Source organism: Danio aesculapii, chromosome 7 (genome assembly GCF_903798145.1).
Source record: "Danio aesculapii chromosome 7, fDanAes4.1, whole genome shotgun sequence".
NCBI lineage: Eukaryota > Metazoa > Chordata > Actinopteri > Cypriniformes > Danionidae > Danio > Danio aesculapii.
Genome location: NC_079441.1, coordinates 55,151,434 through 55,173,368, shown reverse-complemented (window position 1 = coordinate 55,173,368; position 21,935 = coordinate 55,151,434). Strand labels below are relative to the sequence as shown.

At 34.6% G+C, this 21,935-nt stretch overlaps 1 protein-coding gene across 1 annotated transcript in view; it reads left to right on the top strand.

Annotated features, from left to right (window-relative positions):
* nsmaf (neutral sphingomyelinase (N-SMase) activation associated factor) overlaps positions 1–17,083 on the top strand; it is a 40,091-nt gene extending 23,008 nt beyond the window's left edge. The window contains exons 22-31 of the mRNA XM_056462195.1: positions 3,098–3,206; positions 3,313–3,371; positions 3,461–3,525; positions 6,919–6,986; positions 7,110–7,233; positions 7,561–7,644; positions 9,617–9,767; positions 9,849–9,951; positions 10,037–10,149; positions 15,396–17,083. Of these exons, the coding sequence (XP_056318170.1) occupies positions 3,098–3,206; positions 3,313–3,371; positions 3,461–3,525; positions 6,919–6,986; positions 7,110–7,233; positions 7,561–7,644; positions 9,617–9,767; positions 9,849–9,951; positions 10,037–10,149; positions 15,396–15,490 (971 nt within the window). The 3' untranslated portion in view covers positions 15,491–17,083. The remainder of the gene's footprint in view (positions 1–3,097; positions 3,207–3,312; positions 3,372–3,460; positions 3,526–6,918; positions 6,987–7,109; positions 7,234–7,560; positions 7,645–9,616; positions 9,768–9,848; positions 9,952–10,036; positions 10,150–15,395) is intronic.
* The last annotated feature ends 4,852 nt before the right edge of the window (positions 17,084–21,935 follow it).

Genomic DNA, 21,935 nt, shown 5'->3' with positions numbered 1-21,935 from the left:
CCATGTGACCAATTTATATAAATCATTAATTGATTGAGTTTTGCCGAAAATGTACTATATTGTCATATATATCGTTATATATCAGGATATAAGATGCTCTGATGAGAAAGACAAAGAGAATAAAAGAATTTTGGAGAATCTCTTATTTACTATGCATTTGCGCTGTGTTTGTTATGATGAAAGCAGCTGGTAGATAATTGTATTTGTTCAGTCAACAAACGGGACTTGTTCAGCTTCAATCCTTAGCACAAAATGTTATGCAGTGGATGAAGATAGAAGTACAGTATAACTCAACATTTGCAATATTCAATAATTCATTATATCATGATAATGAACATCCACAATATGTGGGCACTTCAAAATACAGTAAATAATTATTTATTATTTAAATAATTTAGAGTGCTTTTTTTAAATATATGCATTGTATTCGCATACATAACAATTGATTAGCTTAATATGTTAATCTGGCCTACTACAGGCTGAAATATTGAATGAAAATGGTGTGACTATTTATAGAGCTATTGTACGTCAACACTTAAGTGATGCTCCAATATTCAATTAGGCTCCAGTAGTTAACAGTCATTAATTTTGCTAAATCTAAATGATTACTACAAAAGCTTTATTAATCTTAAGTAATGTTCATTTAATTTGTAAGTTAGTGCATAATAACAAACTAAAATTGTAATCATTTTGTTAACTTTATTTAATAACAAAAACTAATATTGTTATAGTAACTGTAATAAATCCTTTTCTCAATGTTGATTTTAATTCAATAATAAATATTTACTAATGATACTTTAATGTAAAGTGTTACCTAATATACTTTATACTTTAAGCATAAAACTATTGTATTTTTTTGTTATAGCATTTTAGTTACTGTATATAGTATTTTATTTTGTTATTATATATTATACAGTTGAAGTCAGAATTATTAGCCCCCTGAATTATTAGGCCCCCTGTTTATTTTTCCAACAAATTCCGTTTAACAGAGAGAAGATTTTTTTTTAACACTTTTCTAATTAGGTTAATTAGGTTAACTAGGCAGGTTAGGTTATTAGGCAAGTTATTGTATAACAATGGTAGACTATCAAAAAATATAGCTTTTAAAGGGGCTAATAATTTTGACCTTAAAATGGTTTTTAAAAAATTTAAAACTGCTTTTATTCTAGCCGAAATAAAACAAATAAGACTTTCTCCCGAAGATATACAGTGAAAGTTTCCTTGCTCTGTTAAACATCATTTGGAAAATATTTTAAAAAAAATCAAATGGGGCCTAATAATTCTGATCTGAACTGTATATCATGATAAAAGCTTAAGCAATTAATTGCAACAAGAAAATTTGATACCATCGTAAGCCTAAATATAACCAACACTTTCACAGTTTTAGTCACTGCAACTGTAATTGTAAAAATGTAGTAAAAGCGTTAGGAAAAGTTCCATGTGTAATTCTTTTTTTTTTTTTAATCAAAGATGGGGATTATAACATTAAAAGTTTTCATTGAAACTAGCATTTGAAAAAAAAAGCTAAATAACTAATAATCCGTGACCCCTTTAAATCGGCAATTAACCAGATGCTTAGGCACTTTCTCCAGAAGGGTAGCACAAAATTATGAATCTTTCTGGAACCCTGCCAAACAGAAGAACTGCTTTACTCACCCAAATTATTAAATAATAATGCAAATAAAAGACAGTTTAATAAAAGAAAAGAAAATGGCTTATCCCTCGTCATTAACTCGGATATACAGATGGATCCAAAACACACAAAGCTGAACATTTAAACAAGACATTAAACAAGACATTTTTAGTATTTGGATCTGAACTGAAGCTTGTGCAATAAACTTGGCTTCAGAACAAATAGAAAATACTTTTTAATCTGCACTAAAGCTCTAAATGACTTGAATCTTTTAAGTCTGACCACCCAAAATTACCATGACAAGAAGGAAAACAACACTTTCAGTGAATAAACAGTTCAAATTAATTTCCTGCTGGACTCCAGGTCATATTGGTCTTCGTGGTAATGAACTGGTGGATGAGGCAGTAAAAAAAAAAGCAATTACTCAGAGTGACCAAAATAATCTTTCATGTTTCAGATCTGAAGGAGAAATTAAATTAATTTTGTGTATGTAAGTCTGTGTCTGTATGAGTGAGTGAATGAGTGAGTGAGGGTGTTGTGTATGGGAATGTTTTGTGTCTAATGGATGAATATAGTCTGGATATCAATTAATTTCCTACGGTGGTCACTTTTGACCAGGAACACCACAGGTGTAACAAAGTTGAATAAAACACTCAAAATTCAATGAAAAATGTGATCATCACTTTTATATGTTCAAGTGCATAATGTGGATTATATCATAAGGCCTTAAGGCAATCAGATGTAAAACACAATATTTATGAGATTTTTAAGTTTTAAAATTTAAGTAAAACGGTCAGATTTAACCCGAAAATGACAGGAAGTTAAAAAAAAAAGGCAAGCACATTGGGACAACTGTACAAATAACAAACTGCAAGAGATTAGGCCCAAGCATAAATGATAGACTTTTATTTTTGAGACCAGGTATGACCAAATAGGAAGCCTAATCAGTCACTTTAGGGCACAGGTGTCAAACTCCCTGAAGGCCCACAACTCTGCAGTTTAGTTCCAAGTTCCAATCCAAATTAAACACACCTGATCAAACTAACTGAGTCCTTCAGGAATATTTGAAACCTACAGGCAATTGTGTTGGAGCAGGCTTGGAACTAAACTGTGCCGAGCTGCTGCCCTCCAGGAGCTGGATTTGACACCTCTGCTCTAGGGCGACTTATTTGAATTTACTAAACTGCTGTCAAGCCTCTTGAGCATTAAACTTATTTTGATGGAATGTGAAATTTTAAAAAGACTAAGATGAGAATTTTCTACTTAGAGCACTTTGATGGACATTTTTCAAAAAACGTATCCTGGGATTAAATGTAAGTTATTTGATAATCATAGATTGATATATGTTTTTGTTTATATCGATCTTGCCATGGAATATTCAAAAGTAATAAACAAACAAACAAACAAACAAATCTCCAGGAGGGTGTCATTGGAGTATCTAATTGACCTCAATATTTTGTTCAGTTTCTCCTAGCATGGAGTCATTTGAGGACCTGACTGAGGAAAGTAGGAAGATGGCCTGGAGCAACATGAACAAACTTGTCTTGCAGTCTTGCCATAAAATACACAAAGAGTGAGTATCTGTTTGTGCTCTTTAGAAGTGACGTAAAGAATATTGCTGGATTGTGTCAACCAGTTTTTGACTCTTGTTTATTTTTTATTTAATTGTTATGTTGCAGAGCTGTAACAGGCGTTGCCGTGACCCTCAGTGGAGATTCCATCTTCACAACATCCCAAGGTTCGGAATTCATCATTTATTTGGTCTCTTTAGTAAAATGATAATTGGCTAGAAGGTCTAAGATGTAAACTTTTTTTTTCTTTGTGTAGACTCTACATTAAAGATGTTCTCAAAAGAAAATGGCCTACAAAGAAGTGTGTCCTTCTCCAACATGGTAACCTTCCTAAATATTTTTGTACCACAGTTTTGCACTCCAAAAGTATTTGAATAACAAAGCTACACTTACCAAATTAATTGCATTTAACTATACAGTGATTTCTGGTCCTCTGGTACAGTGGTTTTTAAACTTGGTTCTAGAGACCTGCCACTTTAAATATTTGATGTCTCCCTAATTTGACACACTTCAGATTAGGAAGTGCTTCATGAATGGAGTTCCATGTTTGTACACATTAATTTGATTCTTTTTATGGATATTGTGGCTTCTTTCCACAATTATACACAATTTTTGTCCAGCACAAACTGAGCTCTACTTAGTCAATACATTTGAAAATGCATTGAAGCTAGTGCTGTGAAAACTGTGATTGTGTGTGTTGTTATTCACTTTTATAATGTTTCTAAAATTAAAGGTGCTGTATGTAATTTTTCTACTCTTCTAAAGTATAAAAATACCATAATCTGTTTGCAGACATTTCAGAAACATGCTTATGGACATATTTGTTTAATGTGTGTCACGTGACAGTATGTCTGTCTTTGTTTTGGTCGTTTAGCCCACCCAATGCCAGTTTGGCCAGTTATGTTTCAGCACCCCAGGTTGCCTTGGTGGAAAACAGTCTATTTAGTTAGGAAGGCTCTCAGAGTATGCGTTAATAAGACGCAGATTCAGAGTTCCACATGAGTTGGCTATTAATTAGCAAATAATATAAATATTATGAGGCGATGCACTGGCGCAGTAGGTAGGGCTGTCGCCTCACAGCAAGAAGGTCACTGGGTCGCTGGTTCGAGCCTCGGCTCAGTTGACGTTTTTGTGTGGAGTTTGCATGTTCTCCCTACGTTCACGTGGGTTTCCTCTGGGTGTTTCGGTTTCCCCCACAGTCCAAAAGACATGCGGTACAAGTGAACTGGGTAGGCTAAATTGTCCGTAGTGTATGTGTGAATGAGTGTGTGTGGATGTTTCCCAGAGATGGGTTGCGGCTGGAAGAGCATCCGCTGCTTAAAAACGTGCTGGATAAGTTGGCGGTTCATTCCTCTGTGGCGACCCCGGATTAATAAAGGGACTAAGCCGAAAAGAAAATGAATAAATGAATAAATATTATGAGCATAAACAATAGGTGAGAAGGTTACATTGTAACCCTGTGTCCTAACATCACACTACGTGACAAGATTTGCAGTGATAAGCAGTTTGGTTGTTTGCACTAGACCAAACACGACAGAAATTTAAACACAGCCATTCAGAAGTGCAGAATAGTACACTAAGGTCAGGTCTTAATGCCCAATTCCTATTTGTTGCTTATATCTGATGTTTTTTGCCTGTCCATTTACACGTTCTTTTAATTGTGACTCATATCTGATTCATGTGTTTACACTTGCCATACAATTTATGATGTCGCGCATGCGTAAAGGCTTGTTCTAGCATCTGCGCCACACAAGGATGAAATTGTCTTGCTTTTAGCTCTGTGAAATATGCAAAGTTCACCCAACTTTAAAATGATTTTGAGGTGGAGGAGGAGGAAGGAAAGGGCCGTCATCGCAGCTTGCGCCTATGGTTTATATATGGTTTATATATGGTTTATATATATATTTCTTCTATCTCATTTAAATTGTGGAGAAGTACCACATTGTCGCATGTTCAGTAATGAAAGAAATAAACTAGAAATTCCAAGAGTTCAGTCAAAGCAGGGTGAATCGGCTTTCAGCAACTGTGCCCCACACTGCTGGAATCAGCTTTCAGAAATGATCAGATGTGCTTCAACATTAGGCACGTTCAAATCAAGACTGTAAAAACATCAGTTTAGCTGTACCTTTACTGAATGAGCACTGTGCTACGTCCGACAGATCGTGCTAATATGTTTTTCTCTTCTTTTTCATTGTTTTATAACCAGTTTTAACACATTTAATCTGTTTTTATTATTAGTTTTTATTTTTCTTATACTTGTCTCTTTTATTTCTGTTTATGTAAAGCACTTTGAATTGCCACTGTGTATGAAATGTGCTATATAAATAAACTTGCCTTGCCTTGCAATGTACAAAACGGAATTCCTCAATGAATCCGATCTGCCTGTTTACATGAAAGTCGCATTGTCACATGTCCAATTTATATCTGATTTATTTGCACTGATCTCTGAATATCTGAATGCATGCTTTTTTTCGTGTTTACATGGTCATAGAACAGTTCCGATATGTGTCACATATGACTTTTACAAATTACAAATTTTACAAATATGACTTTTACAATTTTTACATTAAAAAATATTTTAAAAATATTATAAAATAAATAAAGTGCTTATTCCAAAAACAGAGTCTTGTGCAATAAGCAGCAAGTTTTCTGAACATCTTGGTACTGGTTTTATTGTATAATTTCATATGGTTGAATTGTTTAATTCATTCGTATGGTTAATTTTTTAATTGAGAAATTAAACCTTGTACAACATATCTGACCTATTTTTGGCTCAAACTATAACAGGAGCAAAGAATTTAATTGGTTTGAAATCGAATGTCTAATGAATATCAAACGTCAAACTAACTTTACCGCGGTTCAACTGCATGGTATGTAAACCTTATATACCTGCTAGACATGTGGATGATCCCATCCACAGCTCAAAGATACTTTGTAGTGTGCAATTTAACATAATTGCCTCTAGGAGTCCCCAATGGAAATAAAACAAGCACACACAAGAAATGCACGTACGCCAGACATGAAGTTGGCGTGGACCAACGCACATTCTCACGTTAATTTCATCGTTAGTAAATCCAAATGTAAGCATGAAATCTGGCCAACTTTTTGTCCTTACGCAGCGTTGATACATGAGGCCCCTGGAGTGGTGGATCCCCATGGTTGAGATTAACTGCTGTAAAATGATTGGCCATGTAATAAACATGAATTTTTATACGCAATGGCGAATTTATTTGCCATTGCGGAAAAAGTGAAACAATCAATCAAGGAGGGAAAAAAATTCCTATTATATTGATACTTCACAAAATGAAAATGTATTCACCATTTACTCATCTTTAGGTTGTTTGAAATATTTGTGAGTTTCTTTTTTTCTGTTGAACCCAAAAGAATATATTTTGAAAAATATTGAAATCGGGTACCCATAAAATTCAATAGTAATACTATGGAAGTCGATCTCTAATAGTTTATAAGATTATCCAATATATCTGCTTTGTCTTTGACATAGGAAATAAACTAAGTGTAAATTAATAAATAAATAATGACAGAATTAATAGTTTTGGGTGAACTATGATTTTTTACTGAAGTATAACATAGAAATTGAAGTGACTGAAGTGTCCTAGTATTTTTGGGGGTCATTCTTTATGCCTAGAATAAACATAGCTTTTATAGAATAGCTTATTTAACATTAACATTAAACCTATACTAATTTGACTTTAGGCTCTGTCCTCCTGCCTGATGCTGCCTGACGAAAAGATCGTTGTGTGCTCTTCATGGGACAATAATGTGTAAGAATTTCTATAATTGGCACAATCATAACATTATTTATTTTTGTTTATCAGTTTGACACACTTTAAAAACATTTCATTTTTATTGCTATGTCCCTTTGATCCATTTCTTGTATTCTGTAGTTATTTTTACTCAATTGCTTATGGAAGAAGACAGGAAACTTTGATGGGTCATGATGATGCGGTTAGTGATATTTGCTGGAGGGATGACAAACTTTACACGGCATCTTGGGACTCTACTGTGAAGGTATTGAATTTAGTTGAGCCAAATCTATGTAGTGTTTTAACTCCAAATGCAAAAGCAGTTACACAGGACGTTCTGTTTATTTTAGTATTAAATGTTTCAAATAAAGCTTCTAGTCAACTAAAACAAGTCTTGCAGTTTTTACTTAAATCTTTGCCTTTTTAAAATGAAGTTGCAATAATATATCTGAAATCCATACTCATGCAATGTTTTAACTAATTTAATTTTATACTTTTATGATTTTACTGATTAATTAAACTGATTTACATTTTTTTATTTTGATGCATCTGTTGTCACTGCATTCTTAATTCTTTATTTATTTTTTTACAGATTTGGGAATGTGTAGCTGCTGACATCTCCAGTAATAAAAGGACTGAATTTGTCCGACTTGTTGAATTTGAGCATGAGTCTGGGGTTAGTAATAGACAATCCTTAAATAAAGCTACAATATATGCAAATATATTGTACTCATGATTCATTTGTGGCACTTTTGAGATTAGGGTACAAAAGTACAACTTAAATCTCTAAAGTGTCTTAAATATACAAATATTAAGCCTCTTAATCCTGCTATAAACCTGCTATAAGTTTTTAATTGGTTGGTTCACCTCAAAATTGAAGTTGATTACTTAATTAGTTACCTTTTATGCTTTTCTGAACTTTTAATAATTATGTTTATCCCCTTGAACACAAGATTATAAAATTTGATGATATCTAATGCTGTGTTCACACCAGATGTGGCACACATGAAAAAAAAAAAAAAAAATCAAGCTATTCACTCGTAAATAGACACGTGAACGTTTCGAGTTTACTTTCTTCATTCGCGCGTCAAATTCACTTCACAATAGACCCGGATTTGTGTCATGAGCAGGGCTTCCGTCTGCCCAGTAACTCCAGCTTTGTTGCTAAATGGCTGAAAAACAGTGTAGATTTGTTCGGCACAGTGTCTGAGTGCACTAGATCCTTTCAGAGGTACACCCAGATCTGTGAGTTCATCAACTCCTCCAGAAACTATACCTAGATGATGGAGGCTTTTAGCGGTGCTTCAGACTGATCCGAGTCCAGTTTGATGAACTGTTGTCCGTTGTTGGCAAGAGGATTTCCCCTTGGGACACCAACAACAGGGACTACGTCATAATCACTCCCCTACAAGAGCAAGCTCATGATAGGCGCGAATGTCCGCTGAAATTCAGATTCGAGTGATTCCAACTCGAAAAGCACAAAACAGTTAACTTGAACCGTTTCGTTCATGAGAATCGCGTCATTCACACTGCCTCATTTGCACGAATCACGCCACAGGATGTCTATTCGCGTCTTTGCATTGACTTAACATGTAAATCACTCGCGCTAGACGCTTCATCCAAGTCTGGTGTGAACTGTTAGATTTTGCTGTAATTGGCTTAATCGATCTTGGGTGGCTCGCCAATGTATTAGATGACTCTAATAAATAAAATAAGTAAGCTGACCAAAGTTCTTACGGGGGGAAGACTTTATTGAAGACAATGAATAGTGCACTTCCTTAGCAGTGATGTTAACTTGGCTGTCTTCAAGTAACTTAACCCAAAGTACTGTCTTCCTAACAAAGGATGTGACCTCCCTGCCCTCTGGACATTACCCAACTGGTTTGCTTGGTTAACAACTTCTGAGTTCCAGTAGGCCATTTGCTTCACTCCTTTTCAGATGCAGATACTTGTTTGCATATGAAACAAGCCATAAAATCTATCAGAACACAGCATAAAATACTTCAGTCTTTACATCTGGGATGCTCAACTCTTTGTCTGGAGATCTACCTTCTTTCTCAAAGCTTCCTGCTTTTCTCCTCATAGACCTCCATTCATATGCACGCAAATGCGTCAGACCGGAAACGCAAGCTTGTGCGACAAGTTTTGCATTTTGCTGCATTGAAAAGTTCAAGCTTGGTGTACTCTGACCTGCAAAATCGCATCACATGATTGTGTGAGACCAATCGAAGATCAAAACATGACTTCTCTGGACAGAAATTCAAAATATGGACCGATTGCTCGCTTTTTGTAATGTCTAAGCATCTTGTTTAAACCTGCCCCTTTATGCAGCACTGTGCGACAGAATTTTGTAAGCTCAAACTCTAGTAATACAGCTCCAATCCTGATCAAACACACCTGAACCAATTAATTAGGACATGAACAGCACTTGATAATTACAGCCAGGTGTGTTTAATATGAGTTGCAACTGAAATCTGCAGGAAGGTCGATCTCCAGGAACAGGGTTGAGCACCCCTGTTTTACATTTGACACCTCAGAACTTATTATGAGATTAAAAAATAAATCCAAAAAGTCCTTTATATTATTTTCTCTTATAAAATGTTATGATTTGTGAAAACTGTATATCTGATGTTCATATGTTTGCACAGGTTAATACTTTAGATCTCAGTCCAGCTGGCACACTTTTGGCAACGGGCACTAAAGAAGGAACCCTCACTGTGTGGGAACTTGGCTACCCTCTGCCTGTCAATCAGCTGACCTGCCATTCTGGAAAGATCCATCAGGTGGCCTTCAGTCCTGGTGAGTGTGGGTGTGTGTAATGTGTTTTATGTAGAGCAGCTGATGGAGATGTGTGTGCGATTGATGTGCTTCTGCGTTCAGACAGCAGGCATATCTTGAGTGTTGGCGAGGACTCGTGTTTGGTGGTCACAGATGTGCAGACAGGAATGCTCATCGCTACTGTACCTGCTGAGCAAGAGCAGAGGTATAAACTTCATAAAAAGTTAAACTCGCAAACATGCAGGACTGATTGTTTGTATGATGTCAGCGTTCTCTTTTCTTGATTGTAGGTGTTTCTGCTGGGACGGTAACACTGTGTTGTCTGGAGGGATTTCAGGAGATCTCAGTGTGTGGAACCTACTTAACAGTAAAGTCGTCCACAAGATACCTGCTGCTCACTCAGGTAAACACACATTAGTGTTATTGTTATAAATGTATGATAAATGTAATTTTTAGAAAGACTATCAGAATCGGCAAAAAATCTGTATCAGCAGGTCACACTAACCTTAAAATCAGAATCAGCCAAGAAAATTGCAGTGCACCACAATTATAAGTGTACAACTGATGTATACTCAACAGCTAGAGAATACCCATAATGCTCTGCTAGTTCATGAATTTCTGACCACAAGACGGCATCACAGCAGATTCCTGTCAGTCAATACGTTTGCATTGTCAACAGTAATTGTATTATTTACCTTAACCTAAATAAGGCAATAATATGATTAACATGCAATATTGAAAGAAAAAACAAAGTGGGTGTCTGTGATTCTTTACTGACTGGTTGGTGCAGAGAATACTATAATACTAGTATAATATAGAATAATAGTTCTAAATAAAATTTACTTTCACCATCTGGCAACTGGGATGCTTAAGTTTACTTCACTCACTCGCTATCCTTTGGCTTAGGCCCCGTTTACACCGAAAACGGAGCGTTTTGGAAATGCTGAAGAGGCCATTTGGCTGCAGACATTCGCCTATCTGATTGGGGCTTTTTCCTTTATATTAAGTTCAGTATTGCATCCTTTCCCTAAGTTCAGACTTCACAAATTTGATCTGGAAAACAAACTCCAGAGGACACGTTGAGTAAATCTTCAAAGGGAACAGAGTACATTATAATCTCATTCACATCACATCATCTTAACAATAAAATGAAAACATGATGTAGTTTAAGGAACTGCCTATTATTCATTTGGATTTTAACTTAACAGACACCAAAATTGTTAAGGCATCGTGTAGCTACATATTTTTATGACCGTCATGTTCACTGTATGCAAATTTATAACAAAACGGAGCCTATAACATAACTGCCTCCTATCATTTTCTTATAAAAATATGAAACATACCCTGTCTCTTTTGCTGAATATCAGTTTTAATAATCAATAATAAAGTATAATGTACTATGAGTTTATACAATATGGGAAATAAAGTGTATGTGGTTACATAAATTTATTTACTTATCTTTGCGCTCAGCCAAAACAAATTACCTGAGAATAAGTAATAGATTCAAAAGACCAAATAGTCATTAGATAGAGACAAGATGAATTAAACATCACGTTTAACAACTATAGTGAGATGAAATCCAGCGGTAGATCCTTGATGTACTGTCTGACCTGCGCTGCTCTCACCTGGGGAGGTGTGTTCAAAGCACCCGCTGACTGCCTGGAGCTCAGACGTGCAGCGCATGCCAGAGTGTGTGTGTGGTCATGTGATGTGAGTTTTCAGCTGTGTAGTGTGGACGGAGATCTGTTCAGAAACGCTAGATGAAACACCAGTGTGAACGTGGATCTTTTCGTTTTAAAACATAATTTTAAAACCAAAATGTATTAGTGTAAACGGGGCCTTAATCCCTGATTTAATTCCTTTACTGCGGCCAATTTTGTTTACAAAATTCTCTTATACCTCATGTCTTTGGACTCTGGGGGAACCAAAGCACTCAGAGGAAACCCACACAAGCATGTGGAGAACAAAAAATTACTTGTGAGATGACAATGCCGACCACTGAGCCGCCATGCCACCCCGTTGAATACAATTTGAAATTTCTCACTATCTTTGTAAATATGACTTAACATTGCATCTTAACTGAAATGGAGTGACTTTACTCACTTTAAATGCTCTACACAGAAAATAAATATGTTGCTAAGCCAAAGACACACAAACACACTATATTGACAAATGTTTTATGACCAACCTTCCAAATTCAGGTGTTTCCATCCCTTCTGTGGTCACATGAGTATAAAATCAAGCACATGCAGACATGCGTCTAAAAGCGTCAGTCACTTTAGTCTCTTTCTGGAGCTCAGTGAATTTAAGCATAGTGGCTTGATAGACTGGGACCTGTACAACAAGTCCATTCTTGAAGTTTCCTGACAAATCATTCTCAAACCTATCTGCTTTTAATACTGGTAGCTGTGGAAATGTCAGGGCAGCTGATAATAATCATAATAAGTAATACACAGTGATACTAATAACAAGCAAAGTGTTTTTATTTGTATATTCATTTGAATGTTATACGTTAATTCGACTGGAGTTAGCCAAAGTGATTAAAAACTACTTTTCTAAAGGAGAATTTTCAGTATGTCCTGTAGAATCCTTTAAAGTTATCTGGATAACAGGAATCATCTGGCAGATGATAAAGAATTCAGTAGTGGTATAAAAGATATATGAGCTATGTTGCGCCTACATTAATCGAATATTTAAACATTTAAAATATCTGTCTAATCTTCTATCAATCTATGCGTTGTGTAGCTCTACTTGTAAGAAAAACTGTTTGTTTTGCCTACAGGACTAACCGTCCAACATATAATGGATGTTTTTTTTATTTTTTTATTTTCAGATTATGAGCTGGTAAAATATTTAAGATGTATTCACTTAAAGGGATAATTCACCCTCAAATGGAAATGACCCCTTAATTTACTCGCTTTTAAGCCATCCTTGATGTAAATGACTTTTTTTCTGTTGAAGACAGTTGGATGTTCCATGTTATTAATGCTCTATGCTCTTTCATGCTGTGTAAGGGTGTGAGAGAAGCTGCCAGTGCATTAACAAATGTCTTATGAAGTAGACCAAAAAAAATTAATTTAAAGTTTTTAAATTTATGATTTAGGTAAAATTAAATTGAAACTGATAAATAGGCTGTGCAGATGTTTGGGCAACCTCTCTTTTGTGTGGACTTCAAACCCTGTAGTCATTTTATGCTGATTGATTACAACACAAAATTAATTTGAATGACTCAGTGAACCTTACCAATCCTAACACAGGTGCAACCAATCATGATAAAGGATATTTAAGATAGCTGATGGCTAGTGTTTCTCCTCATTGTGAACCTGAAAGTAGCAACATGGGAACCTCAAAAGAACTTCCTAATGACCTAAAAACTAGGATAATTCACCAACATGAATTGGGAAAGAATACAATAAGATATCACAAAGGTTTAAAGTCTCTATCTCCACAGTCAGAAATATAGTAAGAAAATGGAAGGACACAGGAGCAGTTCCTGTGAAAGAAAGATGTGGTAGAACAAGAAAAATATCTGAAAGTCAAAGAATGGTTAGAATGGTCACAGACAAACCATAGACCACTTCTAAAAAGCGCCAAGAATGTCTTGCTGCTGACAATGTCATTGTACATCATTTCACAGTCCAGCGCACTCTTCACAAAGAACAGCTCAATGGAAGGTGAAGCAGAAAAGGTATTTTCTGCATTTTGTCAACAAAATGAGTCATTTGAGGCATGCAATGGCTCATCTGAACCAGCCTGAATCATTTTGGAAAAATATTCTGAGGACAGATGAAACTAAGATCGAGTTATTAAGTCACAATAACAGGCGGAAAAATAACACTGCATTCCAGGAGAAGTGCTCTCTACTTTAAAATAGGGTGAAGGGTCCATCATGCTGTGTGGATGTATGGCAAGCACAGGTACTGGAAACTTTGACAGAGTTGAAGGTGGCATGGTTTCCGCCCAGTATCAAAAGATTCTAGATTCCAGATCTACCAAGGAATTCATGCACAGACACAATACAATGATCTAGAATAGCCATCCCAGTCCCCAGACATGAACGTTATTGAAAAATCTATGGATTGATTTGAAAAGGCCTGTTCACTCTCAGCACCCATCAAACCTGACTGAACTGGAGAAATTTTGCAAGGAAGAATGGCCCAAAATGCTTTCAGCAAGAATTCGGGAACTTATCCTTAACTATAAGAAGCATCTACAGGCTGTTTCAGCAAATGTTGGCTCTACAAAAGATTGATGTCACTATTCTGTTGGACTGCCCAAATTTTTGCACCTGTCTGTTTTGTTATGACTTGTATTGCATTGCAGCTGTTGATTAAATACATGCTTATGCCAGAACTGAAATGTATAAAATATATCCAAATGAAATTTTTGCTTTGAAAGGCAGCAGACTATGACTTTCAATTTTGATAATTATTAGGGGTGACCAAACTTTTGCATAAAATTTTGTATACATACACAGTTGAAGTCAGAATTATTAGCTCCTTTGTATATTTTTTTTCCACAATTTCTGTGAAACAGAAATATTTTTTCCAACACATTTCTAAACATAATCGTTTAATAACTAATTTCTAATAACTGATTTCTTTTATCTTTTAAATGATGACAGTAAATAATAATTTACTAGGTATTTTTCAAGATACTAGTATCAAATTCCCATCAAGGCAAGTCATTTCACTCGGTGGCCAGTATGTTTAGGCATTCTGTCTGAATGGGGAAACATCAAATTCTCCAAATCTGCTTGCCAAGCTTGTGATTGAATTTCATACAAGGAATCACCAATAAAATTAAACAACTGTCTCTTTAGTTTCATTTCTAAACATCCAAATTACACTAAATCTGCAGAAACTCACGTCTGGTCGAAGCCCCTCCCCCAGAGTATCGTCAGTCTATGCGATCAATGATTGATTGGCTCCTGTACTAGTAGACAGGGCTTTGTTCACCATATTCACTGTTACACTTTTCCCCATTCAAAAAGATATGAGTGGCATATTCTATTGACTTTATTCTTCAATGTGGAAGTGCGCTCCTTTTTTGCGATTATTTTACAACTTCTGATTCAGTCACCTATGGGACAAATGACTAGGAACAACTTGCTCTAGAAACAAGTGGTTGCATGATTATACAGACAAAGTAGAATAATATAATAAGAAAATATCATTTTGCAACACCAAGCAGCATAACGAGCCGTTTTTAATATCTAAAAATCAATAGAAGTGAATGAGACCAGAAGTCTTGAGCCAAAATAATTCAAATGGCTGTGCCTGCTCGTACACAGAGAATAAGGTGAATAGTCTTTACTAGTATTCATTTTAAAGTGCATTATAAAGGCTTAACTATGCTATTTTTGGCAAGTTATGGTAATTAGGCAAGTGGAAAAAAATATTGCTTAAGAGGGCTAATCGTATTGACCTTTAAATGGTTTAAAAAATTTAACTGCTTATTTTCTAGCCAAAAACAAACAAACAAACAAAGACTTCTCTACAAGAAAAAAATATTATAGGTAATACTGTGAAAAATTCCTTGCTCTGTTCAACATCATTTGGGAATTATTTGAAAAAAGAAATCGCAGGAGGTTTAATAACGTTTGACTTCAACTGTGTTTACCTGATGAACTTTATTTCTTTGCTGCAGGTCCGGTGACATGTATGTGGATGAATGAACAGTGCAGCAGTATCATCACAGGTGGACTGGACAAACAGATCATTTTGTGGAAACCACAGTATTAGCAGTAAAACAGCTTTCTGACAAAGAACCCTTATCAAAACTGCAGAGATATCATGGAGATCTACACCATACATACATGTGTGAATATACGCATAAGTTTTATGAGAAGGATTCTTCATATAGGGTTTTAAATAACTATAAGCGCCATAACAGTTTTACATAAATATTTATCCTTTTTTATTTTTTAGATCTGAAAAATGAAAACTAAGCTCAGTTTACTCACTGGAATGCTTTCACCAAAACACTATTTGTCTCAGATCATTTTAATATAATACATATTGTAATAACAGCTGTCATGTCCTGCTTGACATTCATAAAACAGCAACAATTCAGTTCATTCATTCAAGACAATCAGTTATTATGATTGTTATAAGAATAGTGGTTATGTCATTCATTAGTATGGCTTCTTTCGAAGAATATAATCAAATCAATTATTATCAAGGATAAAATGAAACAAACATCTGTGATCAGTAACTCACCTATATCATTGGTGACTGAGGAATGTTCACAAGTAGTTCTGGAAGGTTTGCTGCAGTCTGTTCAGTTTTGAAGCCATAGTTTTGATGGGGTTTTTGTAATGTGCCTTAGTTTTTAATAATTTGAACTTGAGCTAAAATATTAACGGCACTCTTTAAATATGCTTGCATGCTCGGCTAAAATAACTACATAATTATTACTTATAAGTTGTATGACAGTATATTTAAATGAAGGCTAGCGTAATTCTGCACATGCTGTAACATGATAAAAGAAATGCATTCATAGCCTGTTAAGACATAATAATATATATGTATATTCAAATTTTTATATTTCAGAAAGTTATAACAATGCCTTGAAATATTCCTCTTCAGTGAAGAACATTTGTGTTTAATGTATTACAAGCCAGATATTAAGTCAGTATCACAAGATTATGCAATTTTCTTTAAAACCTCAGTGAGCACACAAGTTATTAAAGGGATAGTTCTTAAAAAAAATTCATCTTGTTTGTGGAAAAGTTGGTGGGAAATGTATTTTTCCCTATTAGACAGTGTACAGTAAAATCAATTTCTTTTCTACGTACACAGGATCATTACTTTTTTTAAACTGTCCCTTAGTCTGCAAATGTTGATTTTTGTGAACTCTTGTTTTGCCAGTCTACATGCTATATGTAGACTTGATGTCTTAGTAGTTTATGTTTACAGTACACTTTAAAAATGTTGGGTTGTTGTAACATAATGTTGGGACAAATGTGGAAAAACCCAACATTAGCTTCATTTTTTTTCCAGTTAAATTTAAATTATATTTTAACTCAATAATTAGGTTTGTTTATTTCTAACCCAACGTTGGGTTACAACCACCCAGTTTTTAGAGCGTATGAGTTCATGACTTAATGAACACATTTTCATTTTTTTATACTTATTAGTTTTGGTGTATTTAAATAATTTCCTTTTTTACTTGAGTGTGTTTTATTGCCTTATGGGAGAAAATTGCTGGAATTCCAAAATGACTTTGCAAATGCACAAATGTTGTTTTTATGTTGTAGGTGTACTGAACAGATCGCTTTTCTCCTTGTTCTCTGTATTAAATAGTAACATGTCTAAATAGGTAGACAAATAACATCTTTGTGTTCTTTTATTTAGCTTAATAATGATATTGAGTATTGTCGTTGTTATTACGGTTGTCTCGTTTGTTTACGGTTGTAATGTGTGTTTGGAGCTCCGTCGCGTAGATTCACAATTCCCATTTTATTTATCATAAAATACATCCCCATTCACTACTATTTGTCTTTCCTACAGAAGGTGCATGAACCCTTAATACATTTATACAAATAATTCTACTCTAAACGTTTTGTTCCTCAAGCATCCGCTTTAGCTTCTAGCTTCAGTCTGTTAGCATCACTAGCCAGCTAAAGCTACTGTCTTTGCTCTTCAGCCTGTACAATATTGTCACTGTAAAAATATCCATAATTTAGCCATTTGCCGTATTTTGTGATTCATGTTTTTATGTTGTTTATTTCTGCTTTTGTATTACATTATGGGTTTTGATCTTTCCTCTAACAACTTTTAACCTTGAAAAGTTCCAAAAAGGGACTTTTATGAACATTTTTAATAGTGTAAAGTGATAAATTGTCTGGGTTGGAGTTGTAAATTATGCTACAAATGCCTTGTAATAAGCTGCCAGTACACTTATTTCTCTATATATTATTTCTTCTACACAATATTATTTCAAACTACTAAAATGTCAATAAAAGTCACTTTGTTAAACTGCAGAGAGGAATTTACAACATCAAAAGTCATCAGAGCAGAGATCAACATCCCATAATGCAGTTCACAACAGTAAATAAACAAAAAACACTTGTGAAACACAAAATACAGAAACTGTTAATTGAGATTTTTTAGTGTCCTCTTGAATTTTATTTAGAGATCCAGCCAAGGCTTGTGATGTAAATCAAATACAGAGAGTTTCTTTGATGATATACTCTTGGTGAAATCTCTCTCAGTCCAAGATATCTAGTCGGATATTATAACTCAAAATCCTCAATTCTGCGTTTTGCCTTTGTCTTAAAGGAATAGATTTCAGCCATCACTCACCCTTTACTTGTTCCAAACCAGTTTGAGCTTTTCTTTCTTTGGTTGAACACAAAATATGACTGTAATGATTGACTTCCATGGTCTTTTTATTTTTCCTACTACAAATGTCAATGGTTACAGGTTTCAAGCATTCTTCAATATGTCTTCTTTTGGGTCAAATTTTATTTTGATGGTCCGTTTGTTGAATGTAAGTTTCATTGCATCTACATGTCAATTAATTCTCATTAGATTATAAGTAGACTGTTAGGTTGGGGTTAGGGTTAGTTTAAGTTGACATGTACTTGCAACGTTTCTTATAGTCAGATAAATGTCTGGTTAGCAGCAGTATCGGCCGATATTAAGCAGGCAGTCTACTAATACTCAAATGGACCATCAAAATAAAGTGTTACCTTCTTTTGTGTTCAACAGAAGAAGAAAACTCAAAGAAGTTTGTAACTAGTGAAGGGTAAACAAATGATGGCAGGAATTACATTTTTTTTTCATTTGGTCAACTATCCCTTTAACTGTAGCATATTCGTTTTCACTGGAATAGGCGGATACAGTGCTCAGCATAGTTGAGTACAGGCCGTTTTGAAAATTAATACTTGTCTCCATTTCTCAGTGAATATAGGTAATGCATTTCGTTGCATTTAAACAAAAAAAGATTTATTAAGCATATATATTTATTAAAATAATATTTTAGTCACCAAACATTCATTTATTCATTCATTTTCTTTTCGGCTTAGTCTCTTTATTAATCCGGGGTCACCACAGTGGAATGAACCGCCAACTTATCCAGCACATGTTTTACGCAGCGGATGCCCTTCCAGCTGCAACCCATCTCTGGGAAAGTCACCAAACATATTTAGAAATTGAAAGATAATATAATTAAATTCAAGCTTAATAATGCAAAAAAAAATTCAACCTACCAAATTTCAACAAAATTTTTCAATTTTTCAATTTTTTTTTGGCTTCTCTTGATTTTTCCTCTTTTTAAAACAAATTTGTATGTAATATTTTTCTATAACATAAATTTGAGTGAACTAGTTTTTGGACCGTTGTTGTAAGTTATTTTGTTAGATAAGCTCCAGATTTGGCTTCAGTACTGACTAATCTAATGTATATGCACAAATATAATATTGTATAGCCTCCTATGAAAAAAATGAATTTAAAAGATTTGTGAGGGGTGTACTTATATATGCTGAGCACTGTATATTAATTAGAATGAGATGCAGTTACATTATGATTCAAAATCTTAGACTTATAAAAACAAACTTTAGGAATTTCAAATGTATCCTGCTGTTCTAAAAGAAATATTTAGACACTTGCAGGTTGTGCAATATTAGTGGAATATGGCAATGAAGCCATGATGTACTAATGATGTAAAGAATCATAATTTAAAACTCAGACCTAAAGTATAGACTGACTATACATTTTTTATTTATTGATTTTTTTGTTAAAGGTGCATTTTTTTATTGAATTGTCAACTCACCTTAGTCACATTTTCCAGTAGTGTAACAACTGAACACTTGGCAGAAGGAATGGAAAAAAAGGGTCAAGGGTTTTACACGTAAAAATGTGACTGCTATTTCCCACTCCTGTTATAAGAGGTTTATATTTGTCCAGAGGTCAAACAGTAGCTGAAACATTCACACAGCTGTTAAGCAATGATTGCTTTTTTTCTGGTCCATTGAACAAATTCTGCTATTTGCAATTACTTCATACTAGATTCATATGGCAGATTTTATATTATACATTTAAATTGGTGGAGCTGCCTTTCGGTGGATAATCATTGAACAAATATCCTTACACATTGAACTACACTGTTCTACCACTATTTTGTTGTCTGGCTTTTATTACTTTCCAGTGCTGTCAAATGATTAATCACATCCAAAAGAAAAGTTCATATTTACAAAATATATTTCTGCGTACTGTGTATATTTTTGTGTATATATATATACATATATATACATATGCATGACTGTTGTAGAAAATCTTTTATTGTTATATATATATATATATATATATATATATATATATATACAGTATGTCTGATAATATTTTTTCTTCTGGAGAAAGTCTTATTTGTTTTATTTCGGCTAGAATAAAAGCAATTTTTATTTTTAAAAACTAATTTAAAGGTCAAAATTATTAGCCCATTTAAGCTACTTTTTTTTCCCTACTGTCTACAGAACAAACCATCATTATACAATAACTTACCATCGATTGCCTGCCTAGTTAACTTAATTGACCTAGTTAAGTTGTATTGCAGTAGCAGTACTGCATTATAGTAGTAGTAGTACTTCAGTACCATTGCAGTAGCAGTACTGCATTTTAGTAGTAGTATCACTCCAGCACTGTTGCTGTAGTTGTACTGCATTATAGTAGTAGTATCACTTCAGTACTATTGCAGTAGTTGAATTTAATTGTTTTGTTAAATCCATTTAAATTTGTAAAAAACTAATAAATTAATTCCTTGAAGTTGCACCAACACAAACGAATTGTGTGGAATCAAGCATTTTTAGTCTAAGAAACCCTGGTAGTAAATGCATCTTTGTGTCAGCTGCCACTGTAGGAATCCACAGCCCGTACAGAATTGTGTCAATCATTTGGCAGATGGCACAAGCACCGCTTATTTCATTATTACATAACCTTGGTCTCAAAAAATATCCCTGCACCATCAATCCTCAGATCTTTCTGTGAAGGACTTGTACAGTAGCAGTGGCACACAAACTGACACAGTGACTCATTCCCTACTCACAGGACAAGGGTTGAATAAGTAATTGAGGCATCCTCATTCACAGTATCGCTTGACACTGTGTCAGTAGCTGATGCTAATGGGAACACTAAGTGATCTTTGTTTGAACATACGCACAGGTTGATAGAAGATTGACAGAATAGACAAGAGTCACTTTCATGTCTATAATTTAAAATCTGATAAAAGTTCATGGAGAGGCCACCAGACAAATCTTAAATAGTAGGCAAAAGGAACTTTCCTAGTAGAATACCCTTGAATGTCAAGAGACTATTTCCCACAGCCATATCACCATTTCCAAAGACTTTCTAGATGGGAGACCACCGAAAAAGTAGTTTGCTTTTGTGGTGTGCTTATACTGATTCCTCACACTTAACAATTTATTTATTGAATCTACAGTAACTTACTGTAACTTACAGTATTGTATGTCTTTACTGTAAAATACAGTAATTTTCACAATGCAGCTTCAAAGTACTGTAAAAGACAGCTGTCCTAAAGTAAAATTCTATTCATATTACATTTCAGTTCATCAGTAACTGTAAATCAGTTGCAACAAAAATACTGCATTTACTTTTACAGCACCACTGATCTTGCTGTATATGTATTTACCATGTTTTAACATACTCCATAGCTGTTCTACAGTAAAATATAGTTCATATGCAGTTAAATAGTGTATAATTTACAAAAACTTTTAACATAGTGTAACTGGTGGTGCTTACCCTGTAGTCTGTGGACCCTAATGCCCCAATAATGACGGATTCTGCATCCCAAAAGGAGACCCACCGTCTGAGCCTGAGTCCATTGTCTGAGCCTCAATGTATACCTTGAGAAGATCTAGAAACCTGCAGTAAAGATACTAGTTTAGTCAAAATGTTTGTATTCGAGTCAAAAATATGTTCTGCACCCGAAGTAAAACATGCCAGACATGAGACAGGGAAGATATCTTGGGATCTTTACCAGGCAATTTATGTGCCATGTGTGCCCAAGAGACTCCATAAGCCGTATAACCTCTGAAAGCTGCAACCCTAACCACTGACAGTGTCATAATTATATTACTGTATTTACACCATCCAATAAAACACTAAGAATCACAAACTGGGGTTGCTTCTATTGTAAGAGGGTTCAACAGTATCTGTGATTAATCTT